Raw genomic sequence first — 22,219 nt, forward strand, 5'->3', positions numbered from 1 at the left:
GCCCGCCGCGCCGCGCGGCACGGCGACGGGCGGGCGGGCGGGGCCTGGCGGCCCGCGCGCCCTGGCGGAGGCTCGGCGGGCGGTGGGCGGGGCCGCGGCTCGCGCGGCGGAGAGCGGCTCGCCCCCTCCCCCAGGTCAGTGCTGGCGCGCGGCGGAAACCGCCTCGCCCCTCCCGCGGCGGCGGCGGGCGGAGGGGAGGGGAGGGGAGGGGCGGCTGCCCTCGGCGGCTCCCGCCGGCCGGCGCTGCGACGGGAGCCGGTGCTGGGGGCTGTGTAGCCCCTGCAGGGACACCCCACCCCCCCCCCCCCCGGAGCAGCGGCGGGGGGAGGGGTCGGTGGCACGGACGCCTATGGACTGGGCCTTGCCGCAGCGCCCGCGGGAGGCCGTGAGCGAGGCGGGGCGGCCTCACCCGCCCTTCCCGCCCTTCCCGCCGGTTCTGATGTGGCCGCGAGGGGGAGGGCCCCGCGCCCCCCGCGGGCACGGCCACAGGCCGCGCGGGGGGAGGCAGCTTCAGGGGTGAGAAAGAGCCTGAAGTGCTGAGGTGGGGGCGATCTCCTGCCCCATCCCTTCCTCCGCCCCCGGACTGCCCCGGCCGGAGCGGGAAGGCTGCCGGGCCGCTCCCCCGCGTACTCGGGTACCGCGGCGCCGCAGCCTCCCGGCCGAGCGCTCCTCGGCGGTGGCGCAGCTGTGGCGGAAGCGGAATGTTACGGAACGGGGCGGGGGGGGGGGAAATGGGCCACCCGCGCGGTGACGCACGGGCTGGCGGCGGCGCCTCCCCGCGCCCGCCAGGGGCGCCCGTCAGCTGCCCGCCGCGGCGGGGCGGGGCCCAATCGCCTCAGGGTGCCTCCTCGGGCGGGGGCGGTGCTGGTGGCGCGCTTCCTGCGGAGGCGGGGCGCCTGCTCCTCCCGATTGGCTCCCTGGCGGCCTGCGCCCGCCTCCCCGGCGGACAGCCAATGGGAGCGGGGCCCCTCCCCGCGCGCATACCGGAGGGGGCGCTCGTGGGGGTGGTGCCGCCACCGCCATTTCCCTTGGGGGAGTGGAGGCGCTGGCGCCGCCCGGCGGGGGCTGGGCGGGGGCCGTGCGCGCTGGCAGCGGGGCGCAGGACAGCAGGACTCTGCAGGCGGGACCCCGCGGGCAGCCGGAGCGCGGCGGATGAGGCCTGGGCTTCTCGCCGCTGTGAGGCTCGCAGGAAGCAGCTGGGCCGCCCGCCGGCAGAGTGGGCCCGGTTTATTCGTACATCTTGCTGGCTCAGCCGCAGTAAGCTTGGACTCACGGCTGGAAAGGCAACGGGCGTGAATAAAGTGTGTCTTGTATAAAGAGTCGTTGGGAAATAAAGCGCAGATTTGTTCCTGCTGCTCAGAGATGGCGCCTGCTGCCTTGCGGTAGCTCTTTATCCTGCCTGTTTCTTGGGTTGCTCTGTTACGCCCTTCCCGGCTGGGTGCCTCTACTGCTACAAATCCGGCGTTAAGGCTCCACGGTGCAATTTAGCCTACATGATCGGTACTTCTTTACAGCTTGCTGTAAGCCTGTACAGTTTTAAAAATCTCCCCTGGGATCGCTGTGATTCAACACAAGGATTTATTGGCTAGGAGAGTACCTGGCATTTGTGAGTCTTTTCACTAGTTACCCCACGCTATCAGAGACTTGGCCCCTTGTCCTGGCTCTCAACCACCTTGGGTTGCAGTTGCCGAGTGTTTCAGCTCTCATGATTATCTAGAGGTAACAGGCCTTTAAAAAGGTAAATGTGCCTTGTCCTGGGCAGAGTCTTCTGGGTTGCTTTGTAAATAGAGGACAAGTTTAAAATGAAAATAATTAGTGTATTCTAATAAGTATGCAAACAGAAGGCTTACAAATTGGGCAAAAAACTACAACTGAAGAACATACAAAATTATGCCCAATATGGATTATTTACTCTGTGGTAGCCTAAAGGTGTCTTATGTCCTTTTTTTTTTTTTTTTTCCGGTGGGATTGTTTGTCTCTTTTACCAGAATTAGTGTATTCCCCTTCCATTAAGTTATGTCAGGGTGAGGTTTGGTTTTGGTTTTTTTCAAGTTGTGCATGTATTGTGCTAGCGTCTAGGTATCCTTGTCAGGATGGAGGGCTTGTTCCAGTTAGCATCCAATGATTTGTTCTCACAAGACAATGCTTATTTGAACCATTACATTAAGTGTACGGGTGGCATTGAAGATCCTTCTTTATACAGGTTTTGAAAAATACTCGGAAATTGGCATTTTTTTCAAACTAAGAAACTTAGTACTTTTTTTTGTTGTTAATGACTTGCTGAAGGTGGATTTTGTGTCACCAGGGACAAAAGCAGATGGGGGCAGGGACTTGACACTGCAATTTTTCAGTGAGTGAAACACACCCGCTGAGGTGTTCAGTGTACTGTCTGTGAATACTGTTAAAGTTCATTTGATTAGCTCGTACACCGTAGCGTAAATATAATAAGCTTGACCTTAATTCGGAGTAACAGAATAAGGACACTGTCGTGTTTCCGTCAGCGCAGGTAGATCTGCAGGCAGGCCTTGTGGCCCCTGTTGCACCAGTATGTACTAGCAGGATCAAGACAGTAACCTGGGTGACTCGGCTCTCGCTCTGCTCATGACAGGTGAGTGGAGCTGGATCCGTGCTTGGCTGTTTGCGATACAACAGTTTGAGCTGACGCTGATCAGTGTGTGTATTCTGTAGGTGACGTTCCCATACAGTCATATAGTAATCTAATGGTTGTTTTTATTATGTATAAAATAATGATTCACAGAGTCTGATGTCCTCTTTAAGGTGTGTGCTGGCTCATGAGTAATTTCGTCAGTGAGGTTACTGAGAGTGCAGACTGCTGCACAGAATGAGCAACAGAAGGAAAAGATGCCTGCTTACATGTTAACATAGCAAAAAATCTCTTTTTCACCCTGTGTTGCAAGCATGCAGCTCAGTAATGTGTTGTGATCTTAATTAGAGTATTTCCATAGCATTGAAAAAAAAGCTGTTTAACCCCACCAGTGTTTATGTGCTTAGGAGTACTAACACATGCAAAAGGAGTATGGGTCACCTTTTGGATAAGGGGAAAACAATAATATTTCTTTCCAAAGCATTGATGGCAGATTTTGTTTGTTTGTTTTAAATACAGTTCTGAGCAAAGCAATGAGACTGAAACTTCTGCGTCTTCAGACTAGATCTTTCCACACTTTAACAACAGTATGCCAGTGCCAAAACTTTAATAAAACTGGACGTCCACTATTAAAGCTGGATAATGAAGTTGACAGAACATCTCACAGAACAGCGAAGTATTGGAATTTGTGTGCTCTGAAAACTGCTTCCCCTTGTTTGACAAGTCAATGTGTGCAAGTCAAGAATTGGAAATTGGTCCAAGGAAATGTATCAGCTTTGGGAAAAAATGTTTGCTATCGGAGCAGGGAGTTTTCTTTTCCATCCTGGAAACGTTTTGGTGTGGTGTTGATGGAAGATTACTACCCCAGTACGGAGCCTATTAAAAATATTAGGAACACATCATCAAGATTTTACTCGGTTGTATCAGCTGGTAAAATTATTCCAAAACACATTAACCAGCCAGTTAAGAGGCCACCGAAGGCACCAAGGACCAAGCAGCCATCCAGGACTAACCAGCCACTACTCTCAGACAGTGAGGTAAAGTATAAAATTTACAGTTTGTATAACATTAAGGGAATTTCATCAATCTAAATTCAGATTTGGTTTTAGATTAATGTTTTAATGAAAATAGCATGTTTATTTGGTGAGGAGGATTTCATTATTTACCTTAGTGTGGCCACAAAGGGATTGGAACTCTGCAAACAGAAACAAGCTTGGTAGAAACTAGTGTGTCTGGTATTTTGAAGATAAAATGGAGATTTATTAGCAATGTGTAAACAAAAGTGGAGGGAAGATAAGTGGTTATTAAAGAGGAAAGACAAAATTCATTAAAAATAATTTTATGCAGTGCTCTCAAATCACATTTAATATTGAGAAACAAAGTCTATCTTTCAGAATAATTTAACTTCTCCTAGATACCCTTACTGGTCCAGTTCTACCCAGTTTTAAGGCTTCACTCAAACAGAAACCAAGATGAAAGTAAATAGTATAAAGTTTATATTCAGATTAAGTTTCAGATGGTAAACAGAGGTGCAGATGTAGCCAGTATTACCTGGGGAAGATTATTCCATGTGCAGACATAGCACCTTGATCTCTGGACTCCTACGTCTACAGAGTAACTGCAGCAGCAGTTTTGGATAAAATGAGATATGATTAAGTTGAACAGTGCATACTTGTGCCTGTTTCTCCTTAAGATAGTTCTTTGCAAGCCTCAATACTAGCCAAGGCAGACCTTAAGCATACCTGAATACACGATATCCAAGGAAAATCCCAGTGTCAGAAGTGTCACTGTTCTCCTCAAGCTACTACAACAACTGAGTTCCAGGGTATTGTTAATAAAACAGTATTATAGATGAAACAAGTATTGTGTTTCCAGAAATAGCTTCCACATTGCAAAATATGTCTTATTACATGATCTACTGAATGTGAGCACAGAAATGGAAGTTTTAATGCTTGACTTCTCGTCATCTAAGCTTCTGTTTTTAATATTTTGTATGATGAGCAGGAGTATGCTCTAATGCAACATAAAGACTCCATTACAGACAATTTAGTTCCCACTTGTGTTTTTCTGTTGCTTTGAAAAAAGAAAGTGAAGAATGTTAAGTCCTGAAACATCGCGTAATGTTTCAAGCTTGTTATTCGTGCTGTAACATTACATTGAGGGGTTGCTTCTTTTTGTTATTTGTGAATTGAAGTGACATTTTTTTTAGATTCTTGAGGCTTTTAAATGGCAGCGTAGAATGCAAACAGTTTCTTTGTTTGACATTTTCATATATATGTATGCAAGTAATATGCACTGTTATTTTTACTTTCCTCCATTGTGGAGAAACAGAGAAAACTGCCTGATATACTGAAATAATAATATACTTTCTGAGGGAGCTTCCACATGGCAAAATGCTGTGCCAGAAATCACATAAACTCAGACTAAGAGAAACATTTGCTATTTTTGAATAAACCCCATGTTGTTTTGTCAGATGTATAGCCCCATCTACAGGGATACAGACAGGCCGTCACCTTGACTGCAGGCTGACAATATTTTGGAATAAGCATTTTTTTTTTACCTGTTTGTGTTTTTCCTTGTAGATATGTAGTACGGAAAAATAACGTAAAGGTGTCGCTGATTTTTGCAAGGTGACTAATAGAAGTAGGGCAAATGGAGAACCCTTGAAGTTTTTTTCAGCGCGCCATCACTTTTCTCTAAATAGTGGTATTGAAAAAGCTGATGTTGCCTTCCTGCACTTGTGTGGAGGCAACCGAGAGCCCTCCAGTTAACGCAGGCCCTATTTCTAGGGCCATTACCTAGGGGCAGGCTGCTGCGTCTTCTCCTTCCCCGCCTGCCCCTTGAGACACCAGCTCTAGGCCCACTCCTAAGGTTGTCCCTTAGATGAACTCTGAGGATCTCCGGGCCTGACAGCTGACACCTTCCTCTGGCAGAACGGTCAGGGAATGAGGTCCTTCCCACCCCTCCCTGGCACTGGCCTTCCTGGGTTGTTTACAGGCAGAGTGCTGAGCACTGGCAGTGATAAATGGTTGTAAGACCAGTTTTTCAGGATAGATGGAGGAGTTACTTGAAAGCAGTTAACTGGTTTAGTCAGTCCATCTGTGAGTTGTACCACTACTCAGTTTAGTTAATTGTAAAGTCTGATGGCATGAAAAGCCCCTGAGCTAATTTTCAATGATATATAGTATAGAAAAGGCTTGAAATTCAAGTAAAGATGTAGTATTCACTATGCTTAAGATAAAGACTGATTCCTGTGGTGATATAAGGGTTTAAGTTCATCTTACAGGTTATCTTTCTTAAAAATTTTTGTATTCTTAAAGTGGAAGGGATGGGCTGAGGAGACTTATGAGCCTAAACAGTTGTTGGGGGCACAATGGTATGGAAAATGAGTTGTTGTGGTACTTAGGCTTGCTACTCCTAAGGATAGCTGTTGCTGTGCTCTGAACAGAATCTCAGTGAAGCCCCAGCTGTAGGCAGAAAGCAGGAGGGTGGTGAGTAGCTGGAGTTTCTTTCTAGCACCAGTACAGATGTTGTATTCTGTTTTTTTGATGTTTGCAGGTGACAGTGACATAGCAGAAAGCATGGCATTAAGGTTGATCTGCCAGTTAACACATCTATTTTAGGATTAGCTGAATCACTCATTAGAGTATAGACTTTTTAGCTATATCTCCACCAACTATTGTGGGAGCTCAGACATCTAGAGTGCCTGTGGACAAGTATATTAGGTGTCTTAATCTCAAATTACACCCAATCTAAGTGTTTTCCATCAAACAAGATTTTACTAAAAATTTAAGTGAAAGAGTACATTGCAAAAAAACCAAACTAGTGCATATCCAAAATGCTATTTCAGGCATGTAGTCTTAGCAGAAAACTTCTGGTTCTAACTAAATGTAAAGTCTTTATGTTGAAGCTAAAATTGCAGCAGTAAGACAGAAAGTCTGTCCTGTAGTACACTTGCCTTGAAATGAACAATAGCACAAGTAATAAACTACAGGAAGCACAGAGCAGGATAGAGATTTTCAGATTATATACTAGCTAGAAGATAAAGAGTTTGCTCCCTTACCTCTTGACAGAAGAGTTTCATGGCAAACCATGTGTACTTCTAATAACCAGAGCTTTCTGGAAGAATCTGAAATATGTAAATTGCATTGACAATTTAGAGACTGAGAATGGATTTATACAGATGGAATTGTGATAATGCAGCTTCTCAAAGGTACTGCAGCAAGGGAACTTTAAAACAGTTCTGTTCCACTGTTAACTCAGCCTCACAGCAGTCGTGGAAATATGCCTACAGAATTGCTCACTGAATATTGTAATTACTTTTAAAGTTTATTTTTTGTTAGTGATCACTGAATTATGATGTGTAAGCAGAGCTTTGGAAGGGATAACAGAATGTTAACGTTAAAAAAGAAAAGAAGGTTTAAGTGTGTGGTCGTGATTCTGATGACTGGCAACGGGGGCCCCCAAGGAATAGAACACCTTTTTAAGCCTTAATGTTTGATTGTGTATGAATGCTGTGAGAATATAATTTGGATTTTAAGTTGAAGTGTATTGTGGGCATAAATGCTTGCAGATGAGTACAGTTCTTTTGTTCATTTGTTGTTAGTTACATCCCCATTTGTATTAGTTACAAAAAGCTGGGAATTGACCGATACACAATGAGACACATTGCTTTCTGGATATCTTCCACTACATTGTACTGAAAAACATTATCATGGGACATACATGGTATCAGAACAAAGAAATCCACTTAAAATGAGTAGTAGAATTTATAAAGCGGTTTATTGTGCCTTTTTGATTAATCAAGAAAATCTTTACACAGATGACTCTGATTTCTTTGCCATGCGTGAGTCAGTCTCATTGCAAGTCAGTATGATTTTTCCAGTTATTTGTTTGAATATGGCATTTTAGTTATTTAAGATTGTGGAATACTGAGACAAGCTCTGACAGTTGTATACTGATTGACTGTGGTGTCAGTGGAGACCACGTTGTTAGTGCAGGATTCAGCTCAGGAGGGGCACTGTAGATCTGCAGCACCTACAGCTGGCCCGGAAGATCTGTGAGTTTCTGTGCTGCAGTGTTGCAGTGGGTCGTACCCCGGGAGCTACCTGGGCAGTGAGCTCTGTGTCTGGAAGAGCGTGATGTTTGCGGTTGGAGCTTCTGCTTGATAAGCAGGCTGGGATAGTTGAACTCCATTTATCTTTAAAATACAGATGTTCAGCTGATATTGGGGTGTCTTGCTTTTGATTTCAGTGGTCAGCCGAGTATGTCCTAAGCTGTAGGATGGGAGAGCAGTAGCAAGTGTAGCTCTACTCTTAAAGCATTTGATTGGCATTCAGGGAAGAAGGGTTCACTTTGTGGCTCTATCACAAAGTTTTTTGGTGCAACTTATATCACCTGGTTTGATCTCCATCTGTGATTTGCTTTCCCACTTACCAGGGAGCAAATAATCTTACTAGTATTTGTACAGCAGGTGGACAGCCTGGCAAGGATATCATAGGAAGGACTGAATAAATGAAAAATGTCACTCATGATAAATTTGAGACAGTTGTCTTATGAACGTCTTGCTTCAGCCTTGCCCTAACTCCAATCTTTATTCCTTTGGCACAGAATCTGATGCAGTGCACAGCCTTTGCAACAGCAGATGAGTATCATCTTGGTAATCTGTGTCATGACCTGACTTCACATGGATATGTTGAAATAAGAAGTTTGCCTAGAGGTAGATTTTTGAAACATACTAAAAGCAATGCTATACCTTGAGAAATGAACTATGGGTGGGGTATATAATTTTTTTAATTTCATGTATTCTTATTCTGGTAATACCCTGTAATATATCATACTGCCTATAAAAATACTGCTTTCCTTAAAAATTCCATTTGCCTAAAAAACCACAACTAAGGGGAAACTTAACCCTATCCTAGTTAAACCAGGACACAATATAACCAGCACTTGTTGTTTACCCTATGATAATTTTTCCCAAAATTACAATTACACTAAAAGTATTGAAAAATTAGATGCATGCAGGAAAAATAAATTTGGAAATTTTCTGATACAAAGAATTTCTACAGAAATTTACTAACTGAACAAATTCTGAATATTATTTTAATTAATCTTTCAGTAACGTGATACTGTAGTGCTTCAGCTGCCAAAACAGTTTTGTAATTTGAAGTGTTGCATCTTCTTTCCATACCCACTTTATTAATGTAAATCACTGACAGTTGGAGAGAAAGGCATACAAGAGAGAATCTTGCCAACAAAGTGAAAGTGAAAAGATATACATACAAATGCTTAGTTCTAGTAAAGAGAATACAGTTGATACTTTTTTTTTTTTGTTGTTGGGCCAAATATATCCCAGCAGTTGTTGAATACTTCACTAAGCTAGGCTTCAGAAAAATAATTGGTTCTGGTTTCCATACAAAGTATCTGAAGACTTGGGAAAGTATGGCTTGGAAATAGCTGAAGTATACTACAAGAAAAAAACAAATGGAGCTTTTTATAGCTTAAGGAACCTTGTGCCCTAGAACAGCTGTGATTTTCATACACTGGCAGTAGAATGCTTTTTTTTTTTCTTTTTTGAATGAACAGATTATATGAAGCTAAGAGAATGACAGTGTTTATGGGAATTTCAGCAGAGGTTATCAAATATCTGGCTGCCTCTCAAACACTTAATAATCGACTGCAGTAATACTCCAGTGGTTTCTTTCAAACACAAGATTTACTAATGATCGTCTTGTTCAGAAAGATGAACATAGAAAGACAAGGTGCTGTAGAGCATAGGCTTCATGTTCCTTTGTAATTTCTTTGTATTAAAACCAACATTGGTGTCACAGCTTTGGGACAGAAACTTTGTACAGTCCCCAGCATGACTGTGAATTATCGTAAGGCAAATGTTGCTGTTGCTAGTATTTTATCCTGGGAGTGTGGGTTTTGCCAGTACTTTCATTTCTTCATGGTGTTTTTGACCCCTCATGATACTCTGTTTATCAAAAACTTGGAGGAAGTAATGATGAAAGGATGTTGGATTGTGCCAGCAGATCTGATGTGTTGTGGTGGTTGGCTTGTGCACTGAATCTTGGAAAATCGAAAAATATTAGCACATAGAAATCTATATCAGCAGTTGTGATTTGTTGCTCTGTAGTGTTCTTTCTAAGCATTATGCTTGGTTTTGACGTCTTTAAAAACATTTTACAGTCAGATCCTGTACCTGCACTTACAATGGACCAAATTCTCTTGAATTGTGTATGTTTTGGCTGGAATGGATAAATAAAGATAAGGGTGATATTTGCAAAGGCAAATGAGAAAATGCAAACAAATGTTTCTTCCATGGTGAGCTCAGACTTCACACCCAAAACTTGCTCTAGTGATTCATAAAATCACGTGTTTCTGAACTGGAACAGCAAGTGAAAGAAAAGTCTTTAAAGAGTTCATGCAGACCAGCTGTGTAGTCTCAGTTCTGATATTAGCAAAAGCGTATTCGATACTTAGTCATCTTTCTCTGCTGCCATAGTCCACCTGGCCTCTGTGGCTTGAGCAGTAAAGCAGAGGGTGGAATTTGTACACGGGCTGAATTTGATGTCTTGTCCCTTGAGTTGTGATCTTTCTGCAAAGGGGTGAACTTTCTAAGGCTTAGGTGTTAGACCCTGCAAATTCCTCTCAGTCAAGTCACACTTTATAATAGAAGTAGGGAGTTTTGCTGGTCTATCTTCCACTAATTCTGCAACAAAATGAGTCATGCTGGAAAGTGACCTTTTTTTTGTCAAAGCCACATCAGGACTTCTAAAACTTTATCTATATTAGTGAGTAGTACAGTGGAGCAGACCTGTAGGGAACAAACTAAAACCCTGTTTTGAGAAGTCAGCGTCCACATTTGTTTTCAGGCATTCTACTTACACGAGCTCAAGTCTGGTCTTTTGTAACAAATGTCCATTAGTGGTTGGAGTACCACAGCTGCATTTTTGGAGCTCCTCTTTCAGTTTAATGCCAAAAAAATCCAGTTTGTATACTCTGCCACTGTTCTGCAGTGCACATCCAGAAGTGTGGTAAATGAGGGTGGCTGGAAGATTTGTTTCAAAAGCGTGCTTCTGATTGGAAGGAAGATGCAGGTGTACCCTATCCTGTCTTGGGGTTATGGTCTTTCAAGTTCCTGACTGTCAAATCAAAGTCGGCACAGTTTGAGTGTAGCTTAGTCCCTTACTATATAGAAAAGAGAAGGATCTTCTGGACAAACAGATTTGAATGGTAATTTGTCTGCAGCTGAGGGCAACTTCCATAGTTCAGTCACATTGTGTGTCCACTTCTGTATTCTATTCCTGGTTATTTACCGTGCCTTGCATCAATTTTAAGTCTTTTGTTCTTCAAAACTGTTACGTTTCATTAACTAAAGATTCCAATGAAGTTCAACATAGCAGCTGAGTCTGTCTAGAGTGCGATACTTCAGAGCAGCAGTGTAGTTTGATACTGTAGTTGTTTCCTGGCAAACATTTCCATCAGAAACATAAAATATGGGGCTGACTGACATGTTAGCATGTAACTGTCAAACTGGAATTACATGCTTATAGTTCCTGTTTAGAAGTTTGACTAATTCATTTTTTTCATTTATTTCAAACTAGATGCTGCAAACGTTTTGGTGATTGGTACTGAGAAATCTGCAAAAGAAGATGATCCTGGCATGATTTTCTTCTTCAGGTAAGCTATAAGTCGTGCCCAAAACATTATTTTATTAATAGCAGTGGTGTGAAAGTAGTGCAGCTTGCTAGATCATTGCATCATACTACCTCATGAAACTCAAGGAGTAACTAACTGTCCAATCAGAATGATTAAGAAAATATCAGAATTATTCAAATGGTTAAAAAAATAACTTCTCATGTTTTCTTCATTAAAGCATGGTTAAAAAGCAACTTATGTAGGTTTTGTGAAGGTAGTATTATGTTTCTTGATTCACAATGACAAAAATTGCCACTCACTCTACAGTTTGAGTATTGCATTGAAATACATTTAAAACAGTATAATTACACCTCAGTTTTTCCTTGAATTAACAGGGAAGGGGCTGTTGTGTTTTGGAATGTGGAAGAGAAAAGTGTAAGTAAAGCAAAACTGTTTGTTGGAACTTCCTAAGCAGATGCTCTGTCAGCCCCACAAAGCTCAGCGTGCTTGGGCTTTGCTTGGGAGCTTGGATCTCTCCATGAAGGAAAAGGCCTTATTCTTCTCCTAATGCGTACAGGTGCTTGCCTGCTGCTGCCCTCAAGTGTGTGGGTTGCTGCTGTATCACCTTTGAAACCTGACTTTCTGCACAAAATGAGTAAATATATGTGTAACATACAAAGTGGGTAACATTTTCTATTTAAGGCCAAAAATATGAAACTTTAATCTAGTGAGATTGACAAAAAGAAATTTTTTGCAGCTGTACACCCTGAAGAAGTAGGTCAGAAAAATCAACCTGTGAATGGTTGTTTGAAAGGCACTAATATAATGGAAAATGTGTTAGAAGAAAAGAATCATTCTATTCTATTCCACTGTACAGGGTCTGGCTGAGCCGGAAGTGGTTTTCCCCTATAGCAGCCCTCATGGTGCTGTGTTTTATGTTAGGAAAAATCAAAACTATTCAAAACTTATATTTGGATAACTTTGAAAGAGACAAAATTTGTAAGCAACTTTTTAATATTGTTTTGTGTTTCTGACAGTTAGCAATTTTCCTGAAGGAAGATTTGTATTGGTTGGCATAATTGTTAAAGTATGTCGATATTGAAATGACATACCCCTTATGATAATTTGGTGCTCTTTGCTGACCAAGAGGTAAGCCACAGGCATATCTCTTTTTATGAATATATTTATAGTTATTTAAAATTTTTGTAATCTATTGATTTTTTTATGACTGTGGTTAAATAAAAATGCATTCTTGATACAAAAAGTATCGATCTTATCTGTAGGCAGAGTATGAGAAATTAAATGCTGTATTAAGTAGATGATACTGAGATGCACAGAAGTTCACAGGAGGATTTTCATTAAGGTAAATGAAAACACAGAGCAGTTGTTTCCAGACACGAACAACTTCCAGATTCAAGTTCACTTTTTCTGTTTCAGACCTGAAATGTTCCTGATTTCCTGTCTGTTTTGGGGGGTTTCAGTATATCAGCTGGTCTACAAAAAGACACTAGTTCTCCCTTCAAACCTTGCCTGTAGCACACTTAGGATGCTATGGCTGTAACTACGCTACTGATTCACAGGTATTACTGAAGACTAGCTGACTAACTCCTGTTGATTTTTATGAGTTGGGCACCTCTACCCACTGGGAGTACTCTGAAAAATCTTTTGTTGTATGTGCTTAAGTATCTTTGAAAATTTGATACCATGTTTTTCTGGTCAGTACTAGTAACTTTAGTTGGTCCCTTGCTAGCTTTATTTATAAAAGAAGAGGAAAACTGCCTCTTTCTGCTTATTGAAATCATAGTCAAAGTTTTAACTTCCAAACAACTTGCTGAAATAGAGGAGGTATTTTTGTGCACGCATTTTTATGAACTGAAACAAAAAACCCCCAAGCTGATCTGTAGAACCGAAACTGAAAGTAATTCAGTGAAACAGAACATAGAGAATCACTGTGAATGGACAAAATTGCTTTTTAAAAGTACTCCAGAATGACTGTTAGGAGAAGAAAAAATATTTTAAACTAACAGACACTTAACAGAAGAAGTAATAACTACAGACTGCTCAGGAATAGGAATTTAAAATGTAGAATACTGTTTTCAGATACCTGAGTAGGAAGGTTGTGCAACAGCTTCCTCACCAAAAATAGCAAGGGCAAAAAGCAAAACTAGCTTTGAGGTAGAGTTTCATTTGTTTTTTTAAAAGGAAATTGTGTGACGCGATAGCCTCTAATAGCAAGCGTTTCCATTTAGTGAATCCAGAACATCTCATTAAATGTACTGTGTCACAGGTAGTCCCTTCTATAAAATCAGGCTGTGTCTAGAAGAAACTCACATCAATCAATGGAAGCCTTTGTATTACTCTGACTAGATAAAAGAAAGCTGCCGCAGAAATACAATTTCTCATTTTCCAGAGCAATGGTAGAACTTTGGAAGTGTGCGTGTTACAGGACATAGGAATTTCACAGAATAGGTTACAGTCTGTACAGCTTTGTTAAATCCTTAGGGAAGCCTGAGCTGGTTGTAGGTCTGGAAGAGATGGTTAGGCTATTAACAGTGTAATTATTACTGCATTAGTAATGACTTCACAAACCAGCTAGAGCACCTGGATCCAAGGGAACACACTCTTGAAGTCTGGCATGCTACATTATGGATTGGCTGTTAACTCTGGCATTGTTTTAGCAGGGCTTGCATTGCTGAACTGTCCCTGGACACAGCATAGCTGGTTGGCTGAGCTGACTGGCCTAGCAGCAGACACTGCTTAAAAAATGAAAATAATTTTTCATATCCTTTTTACCATGAGACTTGGAATATATGGCAGGTACTAGTCATATATTAAATTTAGGATTATGAAACAAGCAGTTGGAAGACTGTTTTAGGTATGACTTAGTAGAAGATTCACCTCTTAAAAGATTTTAGGCATCAAAAGTGTATTGGGTTTTTTGGGGGTTTTTTATTGGCTGTTGTGTAGCTAAATGCCTTTTAAAAACCTGTAGGTGAGTGCTTTTTGTAGTTCAGAATTTGTTCTAATTGCAGAATGATTTTTATGAGGGGAGCCCTGTAGCACATAGGAGGGAATAAGGATGAGGGATCCTAAGTCAGATGTCAGAGGAGAAAGTTCTGTGAGAGAAAAGGGCTCTTACTTTCTGCATCAGGTTTTAGTGTGCTTGAGAATAAAATGACAGTGAGATTACTTCTGCAAGTAAAATTGCACATTTAACTGTTCACAGGGTTGAATATGGGCAGCTGAAACCACTTTTACAGACTTCTATAGTGGTAAAGGATTTCTGTAATACAGCCCAACCTCTGATAGCTGAAACAAAGCTGTTGATTTTAGCAGAAAACAAGTAATTTTGACAGAAACAGACACCTGATGTACTTATCCTAAAGATTCATTCCTGCACTCAGACATCTGCCAAAATCTTGTACATCTCATTGTTACAATACTGAATATGTCCGCGTTGCCTTTACCACTGCTGTGGTTAATCCTTGCTGTGTTATGATATGATATATGATATATGCAGACATTAAATGACATTTCAGTCTTCACAGATGCCTTGCAGTTGTTCGTAGCCACAAATCCTTCCACACAGCTACAGATAGCTTCAGAAGTAAAACGTGTTCATAGTCACTTCATTACTTATTACATAGTCACTTCATTACTTATTACTTATCACACCTATTCATTTAAATAACTTCAGCATGAAAGTTGTATTCATCAACCTATTAGATGTGAGATCTTTGTAGAGTGCTAGTATGCTGCACAGTAACTGTTCCTGTGTGTGCAATTGTCTTTTTCTTAGATGAAGAATGTCATGCAAGTGCTAGAACAGCATGAAATTCAGCCATATGAAGTTGCACTAGTCCACTGGGAGAATGAAGAGATGAACTATAGAATAGGAGAGTAAGTATCTTCAGGCACTCTTTATATAAAAGCTAATAGACACCTAAAACAAATTCAGGCAAAAGCAACTACTAAAAAATACTACTCTTTTTTTCAAAAGAGTGAAATAAGGAAAGGAGAAAAAAATAAATCTAAACTGACAAATTTTGCTGTACTGCTAAACTTGCAAGTAATGGCCTTTGTGACTTAGTTATGCAGTAGATTTTGTAAATTACGAAGCTCCATGCCCACACAACTGAGCATGTTCTTCAGCAGTCCCAAACAGAAACTGTGCACCTCACAGAAAAATACACATTGCTGAGACAAGTCTGATTTTAAAGAGGATTCTCTACATCAGCTTTCCTTAGTGCCCTCTAGGTTCATATACAAAGATGGAATTCTGCACATACTTCACTTTCTAGGAAAGTTGTAACTTGAATACTGTGGAACAATAAACGTGGCAAGTTGTCTTGCCTTGTTAAATAATGTTTTTTCATCATGGGGAGCAAATGATTTCTACAGAAATATTTCTCAGTGTAAATGATTATATAAATTATTTGCAGTTTTTCAACAGCACCAAAAAACTACTCCTAGACAGGACACTGTAACACTAGGAGCTGAGCTAATGAGATTGACCTTATTTAAGGTAACCTGATAAGAGGACAGGTTTGTTTTTGTTTTTTCCTGGCCGTTTGAAAACTGCAGGTACTATCCAGTTGTGTAATTTGTGATTCCTGACATACTCCATTGTGTTTATGAAAGTTTCATAGTGAGATTGACATGATAAATTGAATGACTGTCATGCCCCCTTTTCTTTGCTCCTGGCCCCCTGTGCAATAGAGGTTTCAGGGAAAGTAACATCATAGCAGGGAGGGAGTAGTGTTGATAAAAGTGACAGAAGAAAAGGAAAACAGAAACATAAAGATAACACAGGAGATAGAGAGCAGGAGAGGCGCCAGCATCCTGCTTACTGTGAACTACCTGTGTGTGTATAGTAATGCTGTAGTTACCATCATAGCTTGCTGCAGTTTCCTTTAAACCTAGAAAATTTGGTCATATTAGTCTTAGGCTGAGGAACTAATTTTCAGTGATTTGGTTGTTGTCAGGTTGAACATGAGTAAAATGCAAGGATGGGGATGATACCCATATAGATACGGCGTGCTTTATATGAAAACCAACCAACCTTTCTTGCATTGTTGATTGTTCTTTAAATGTTCCTTTGCTGGTGGCTTAGTCAATGAAGATGTTTCAATCCTGTTTTAACAGAGGTCAGTCAAAGCTTCATAAAGGAGAAATCTTGTTAAATTCTGAGCTGGATAGTGAAGAAGTTATTCTGCAGAAATTCGCCTTTTCAAATGCCCTTTGTCTTTCTGGTAAGTCAATATTGTTTGTACTATCAGCCTACGCTCCAGATTTTGTGAAATGTCATTATAAGTGGGACTTGTACAACAACAGGTTGGAGAAGACTTGGTGTCTGGTTTAGGCAAACTGTGTAGCGATTGATTATGCTTCAGTGGGAGGATTCGTTTTTAAAGTTTTTACCTTGTTTTCTGTAAATTGGAATTACCTCATTCAATGTAAATTGTTTCAAAGATGAACAAAGCACACAAGCAAACATACTTTGCAAAAGATACACATTCTGCTGAAGCATCCTGTTCCCCACCCTTGAGAACTATTCCAGGATAGCAATGAGTGTAGAGTCCAGTATTAGAATCCTGTCAGTAATCTTAGGTAATTCACTCAGACATCATTTCCTCTATCAGAAAAATCTAGATGTCAGCTAAAGAAGTAATGTAGTGCAGTGATTCCCAGCTGGAGAGGTGTACCAGTACCAAAGGTGTGGGCCAGAGTCACAGATAATGTTTTCCAGGCTTATTAGCCATGGCAGGAGACAGCGGGAGGCACTGGGAAGAAGTCAGGCTCAGCAGTGGTGCTGCTGCTGCTTGAGGAAATACACCTCTGCTGCTTCAGATCTCAAATGAGGTAGGAGGTGAGAGTAGAAGCTAGCAGCAGTAAGGCCGTCCTCAAAAACACCTTTAAAGGAAATCTGGTCTGTCTACCCCTAGTGCTTTTAGGGTCAATTATAAGATTCCTGTAGTATTTGGGGAAGTGTACCTTTAAACAGAAGAGACACCAAGAAACAGAAGGCATGTTTTTGAAGTGATACACCATTTGATCAAGGAGTACAGCATAACTAAATGGTTCTTGACTGTCGAAGGAAGAACTATTGAGAAAAAAAGCCTTTCGTTCTCTATAGTTTTCCTGTTCATAAAGCCACTGCATGGAAGAGTAGTGCCACATATAATGGAGCAAACGATTTATTCCCAGGGGATAATTGGTACCAATTTATGTTAGTGTGAGATACGCACCTCCTAAAGGAAACCAGTTCAATAACATTCAATAAAAATAAAGGATGCAAGTATAGTCCAAGTAAAATTTATGACACAGCAGAAACCAATCTCTGTCAAATAATTGGTGATAGCTGAAATGCCTGTTGGCTTTTTTTCAGGGGCTAAATTAAATGTCATTTAAGTCACTGACTTGGATTAAGCCTCTGCATTCAAAAGATGAATGTGAAAAATGCTTGGCATTGGATTTACTATCAGTGTCCTGACTAGATGATGCTATCGATTACTACCACAAAAGAGTTCATTTTGACAATTAAATCTTCCCTGATTAATTTTTCTGAGTGAATAAGGTTAATTTTTCATCTGTTGCTACTTCATTCTTGTCTGGGAATCTGTGGGCTAAAGAACAAAGGCCTGAATTATATCATCTTCCTGTAGAAACACCTTTCCAGGCTCAAGCTGAGACATAGTGGGATTTGTGTTGCCATTGCCTGTGCTGAACAGCTTCCCTAGAAGAGAAGTTGTGTCTTCAGTGAACAGTATATTCACCTAAAAACAAAACGGGAGATTGCTTAAGTTTGAATTTAGCTTCAACAAGTACAGGTGGTGTGTCTACACAAGCTAACTCTCCATGGTATGAGCATGCTGCATCAAATATGGGACAAATGGAGAAGCAGAGTTCTGCAGGACACTAGAAACACAGTGGAGACTCTTGAGTGGCAGCCCATGAAGTCAGCCTAGCTCCAGCACAGCTCACGGTCTCCAGCTTCCTTGGAACATAGTTAGCAAAGGCTTCGTACATACCGTAGAGCACTTAAACACACAACTTTTGAGCTGAAGCAAAATCTCTCCAGGGTCTGAACTGATCATTTGGAGAAGAGAGCTGCTGTGCTCAAGGTGGTTCTGCATGCAGAGCTGTGCCAGTGCCCAACCCAGATTCATCCGTAGATGTATGAACACCAGTTGTATAATACTAACAGTAACTTGCTGCAAATAACGTTTGTATGTATCAACATGTCTTGAAGCAGCATGTTGGCAGATTTAAAGTTATGATTACTTGAAAGCATATATACCTCTCACAGTGTTCTGCTTTGTCACCTCTGTGTTGCAGTAAAGCTGGCGATTTGGGAGTCATTATTGGATAACTTCGTGGAATCTATCCAGTCAATTCCTGAGGTGAGGTCGTCTTTGTACCTCTCCCCTCCTTTTCTCCTGTGCTTTGTAAAAGATCAATCTAGATACAGCTGAGGATATGGAAAAAGCAGCTGAATGCTTAACACATCTGATGGTAAAGCCCTCAACGTAGAGAAGCTCAGAACACCTGCAAAGTGGAAGGACAACAAATGATCAGTCTTTAAAGGGTTGGAATAATGTTTCCCATGTTGTGCCACTGTCATCTGCCACTGTTGACTGTGTATGCGTAACAGGACAAGCAGCTTTTAAAAACCTGGCCAAACACAGCGTGTGGCAGCTTGGGCTGCAAGCAATGTGCTTTAACTTGAATGTAATTAAGAGTTTGAGTGAATTACTTAAACCACAGTTTTTCATGAGACTCAAAGTACAAAGCCTGTATGATGTCATATATAAAAATGAGATTTGTAGGGTTCAAATGTGAAAACAGCATTTTTATTATTTTTTTATGAAGGAAACAAATGGTAATACATTGTTTGTTGTAAGGAAAAAGTCTGTTAAATGGCTAAGTAGTAGCAAGGCAAAAGAACACTATCATGACTTAAAAATAACAATAGTAGGAATTAAAAACAAATGATCTCTTGTTTAGGAAATCATTTATAGAAAATACTCCAGGATTTTGTATAGATACTGATGATGTACTCAGTGATTTATTGAAAAACCTGGATGAACAGTTGCATGGTGATATTCTTAAAGCTAGATAAGCCAGGCAATAAGCAAACAAAACAAATGTTCATATGCATGATACGCATTCAGATCTTAACTCAGATACACACTCCAGGCTGTAAAATTGCAGACTTCATAAGTACTGGTACGTGCTACTTGACTGAGCAGTAAAAAGCTTGTTACTTTGCAGATACTAAAGTCACGAAGGAAGGTAAAACTGTCTCATGCAGATGTAATGCAGAAAATTGGAGAACTCTTCGCATTAAGGTAACTTTTTTGGTTACACCCCAGACATTGTATTACACAGAACTTAAAAATTAAGTCGGGCATGGTACAAAGACCAGAATACACACTGAACACAGCAGGGTGGGGTGGGGGGAGGGGGGGGAATTCCTTCAACCTTCCTTTGGCTGGAGACTCTGTGTGCTGTTTAGGTTAGTCAGAGGACCCACTGGCTCACCACTCATGCTGTGGCATCTCAACTAGAGACAGGCATTAAGCAGCGTATTCTAAATGGCCAGATTCCACACCTTCTTCCCTTCCTGGGTCCAGCAACACACGTCTCACAACCAGTAATTATAGCAGATACTAGAGTATGCAGAGGATACCAGGAGGAAGGGCAGGGGCAGGCAGGACTGTTAACTACAGCCTAGAGTTAGTGAAGCTTTTCTGTGAGTTCTGTTCTGCCCTTGACTTACTGGGAAATCACTGCTACCTTGTAAGAATCTGATGGGGTTTTTTTCCCCCTCAAGTGAAACTTGGCGATTGAGAATACAGAGCATTCCACTTTTACAAAAAAACTCAAAATCAGTGAAGAAATAGGTATATTTAAAAAGCAATTCCTATTTTAAACATTGGATTTTATATCCCTACTTGAAGGACCATCCAGTGATGAACAATGATGTTCTAAGTTCCAAAGATTTATGTGAGCAGTAGGTTGAGGGTGGGAGATTTTAGCTCTTAGCCTTTATAACGTTGAGACGGTAGCCTGGTTCTGCAAGGCATGCTGTGCTCACATATCCAGCACGCAGTACCAGCCACACTTGAAGAGTTCTGAAGATATAAACAAGCTGTTAAGGAGCTCCCCAGTAACTTTAATTCATGTACTACTTCAGCTTCAGCGAGCTACTGGCATAGTCAAGGAAGCAATGTTGCCGTGAGGCAAAAGTCATTTATACTCAAAACTGTTAAACAGTACAGTACTCTTAGAAAAGTTTTAGGAGATGTGAGCAATTTTAAACAATCACCACAATTTTATTTTTATTACAAAAGGAGATTCTTTTCATATTTTACTTAAAATTACAGGAAAATTTTCCTGATTCTTTTAACTGCTATATAAATATTTGCTGATACATTAACCAGAAGAAAGTTTGAACTACTGCAGTACCCATTCTTTTTAGACACCGTATAAATCTGAGTTCAGACCTGCTAATAACACCTGACTTCTACTGGGACAGAGAAAAACTAGAAGAGCTTTATGACAAGACTTGCCAGTTTCTCAACATTAATCGCAGAGTTAAGGTAGGTGTCTTACTGTTGTGAGAATTTTCCACACAGATCAGCTGTCTTTGGCTCAGCAGGGTTACAGACTGCTCCATGAATGTCTGTTTTAATTGTAGAACTGAATAAAGAATAACAGGATCCTATACACTATTCCCTTTTCCATACGTTCGTAACCCACTCACATCTTTTACCCAGTTTAGGTTAACAACCCTGCCTCAACCCTGTTTCACATGAATGGATTGCATATTTCCTGAGCCACTAAATTAGGCTTTAAATAGTTATGAGAAGAGGAGATTTAATTCTTGTTCTGAAATGTGTGCAAGAAAGCAAGTTACAAAACTGAGACGTGAAGCAGTCTTCTTACTGACATGATCATTCAGGTCAGTTCACTGAAGGGTGCCATAATGCTTACTGCTGAACCAGAGTAAGAAGCATGAAAACTACCTCTTCTGGTGGTACAGCAACCTTAAGTATTTAGTTACTTTTGAGGAATTCCAGTAAGCTGCATCTTCTTTTGCTTGTGCCTGTTTTCACGAGTAGATATTGTCCAGAAGCAGTTTAATACCCACAGATGCATATCTAAACTTCTATTATTTTTGTGAACCTATTGAAATAACAGACTCATTTATATTGAGACTTCTGTTGCTTGTGCATGTTGCCTTACAGGACTTTCTGTCCTTTTCTTTCGCAGAGGAGTGTTAACACCTTCCTAGTGCCATTCAGTGAGCCCTTCTGTGGATTGTGTTCCTTTATTTTTAGTGATCTCATTCCACTTAAGCAATCCAGATTTGTATTCCATGTATTTGGAATCTCTTGCAGGTAATGAATGAAAAGCTTCAGCACTGCATGGAGCTGACAGACCTAATGCGAAACCACCTGAATGAAAAGCACGCTCTGCGCCTGGAATGGATGATAGTAATACTCATCACCATCGAGGTTGGTGGGTTTTTTCCCCACTATCACACTGAAAATGCAGTAACAAGTGCAATTTATATACTTCATAATTTGAGAATCAAGATTATTTTATTAATGTACTGTACGAGGGGACTAGTCTTCAGTTCCTTGCAAGTAACTTTTAAATTGCAGCTGTAGCTGTTTTTCAGATTATCTCGTTTACAATGTAAACTGTTTTAAGGATTATTAAATCAAATAAAAATTCATATCAATGTGTTTGCTATTCCACAGGTTCTGTTTGAACTTGCAAGGGTATTTTTCTGACCACAGAAGAAACTCAGGAAGAAGAAAACTGACAAAACCATAAAGACCATATGGCCCAGAAAATTCCTGTCTGTTGTATGCTTCTAGAAAATAGTGGAATTGTATCTCTCTATAAATATGTACATCTTCTACTAAAAAAAAAAAATAAATCAGTCTGTGTACATTA

At 40.9% G+C, this 22,219-nt stretch overlaps 1 protein-coding gene across 6 annotated transcripts; it reads left to right on the plus strand.

Moving 5' to 3' along the window:
- The first annotated feature begins 14 nt into the window (after positions 1-14).
- RMND1 (required for meiotic nuclear division 1 homolog) lies at positions 15-22,219 on the plus strand. 6 transcript variants are annotated; one of them, XR_012628168.1, is made up of 13 exons: positions 2,510-2,608; positions 3,125-3,642; positions 8,216-8,324; positions 11,215-11,290; positions 11,644-11,683; positions 15,048-15,148; positions 16,394-16,500; positions 18,587-18,651; positions 19,523-19,599; positions 20,733-20,853; positions 21,031-21,215; positions 21,655-21,771; positions 22,021-22,041. XR_012628168.1 is itself a non-coding variant. In XM_074862844.1 (12 exons), the coding sequence occupies exons 2-12, from the start codon at positions 3,139-3,141 to the stop codon at positions 22,051-22,053; spliced, it is 1,350 nt and encodes a 449-aa protein (XP_074718945.1). In that variant the 5' UTR covers positions 15-134; positions 3,125-3,138; the 3' UTR covers positions 22,054-22,219. The 6 variants fall into 6 exon arrangements, 4 of the variants coding, with proteins under 4 accessions (XP_074718945.1, XP_074718944.1, XP_074718943.1 ...); XM_074862844.1 differs by lacking the exons at positions 2,510-2,608; positions 21,031-21,215 and adding an exon at positions 15-134 and having other exon boundaries at positions 22,021-22,219; XM_074862843.1 differs by lacking the exons at positions 2,510-2,608; positions 21,031-21,215 and adding an exon at positions 1,478-1,500 and having other exon boundaries at positions 22,021-22,219.

This window comes from Strix uralensis, chromosome 3 (assembly GCF_047716275.1).
Source record: "Strix uralensis isolate ZFMK-TIS-50842 chromosome 3, bStrUra1, whole genome shotgun sequence".
Classification (NCBI taxonomy): domain Eukaryota; kingdom Metazoa; phylum Chordata; class Aves; order Strigiformes; family Strigidae; genus Strix; species Strix uralensis.

Bases quoted from the DNA above. Each gene is read 5' to 3' on its own strand.
- RMND1 (XM_074862843.1), top strand. The intron at 3,643-8,215 runs GTAAAGTATAAA...CCTTTGGCACAG, and splicing joins CACTACTCTCAGACAGTGAG to AATCTGATGCAGTGCACAGC. The intron at 16,501-18,586 runs GTAAGTCAATAT...TCTGTGTTGCAG, and splicing joins AAATGCCCTTTGTCTTTCTG to TAAAGCTGGCGATTTGGGAG.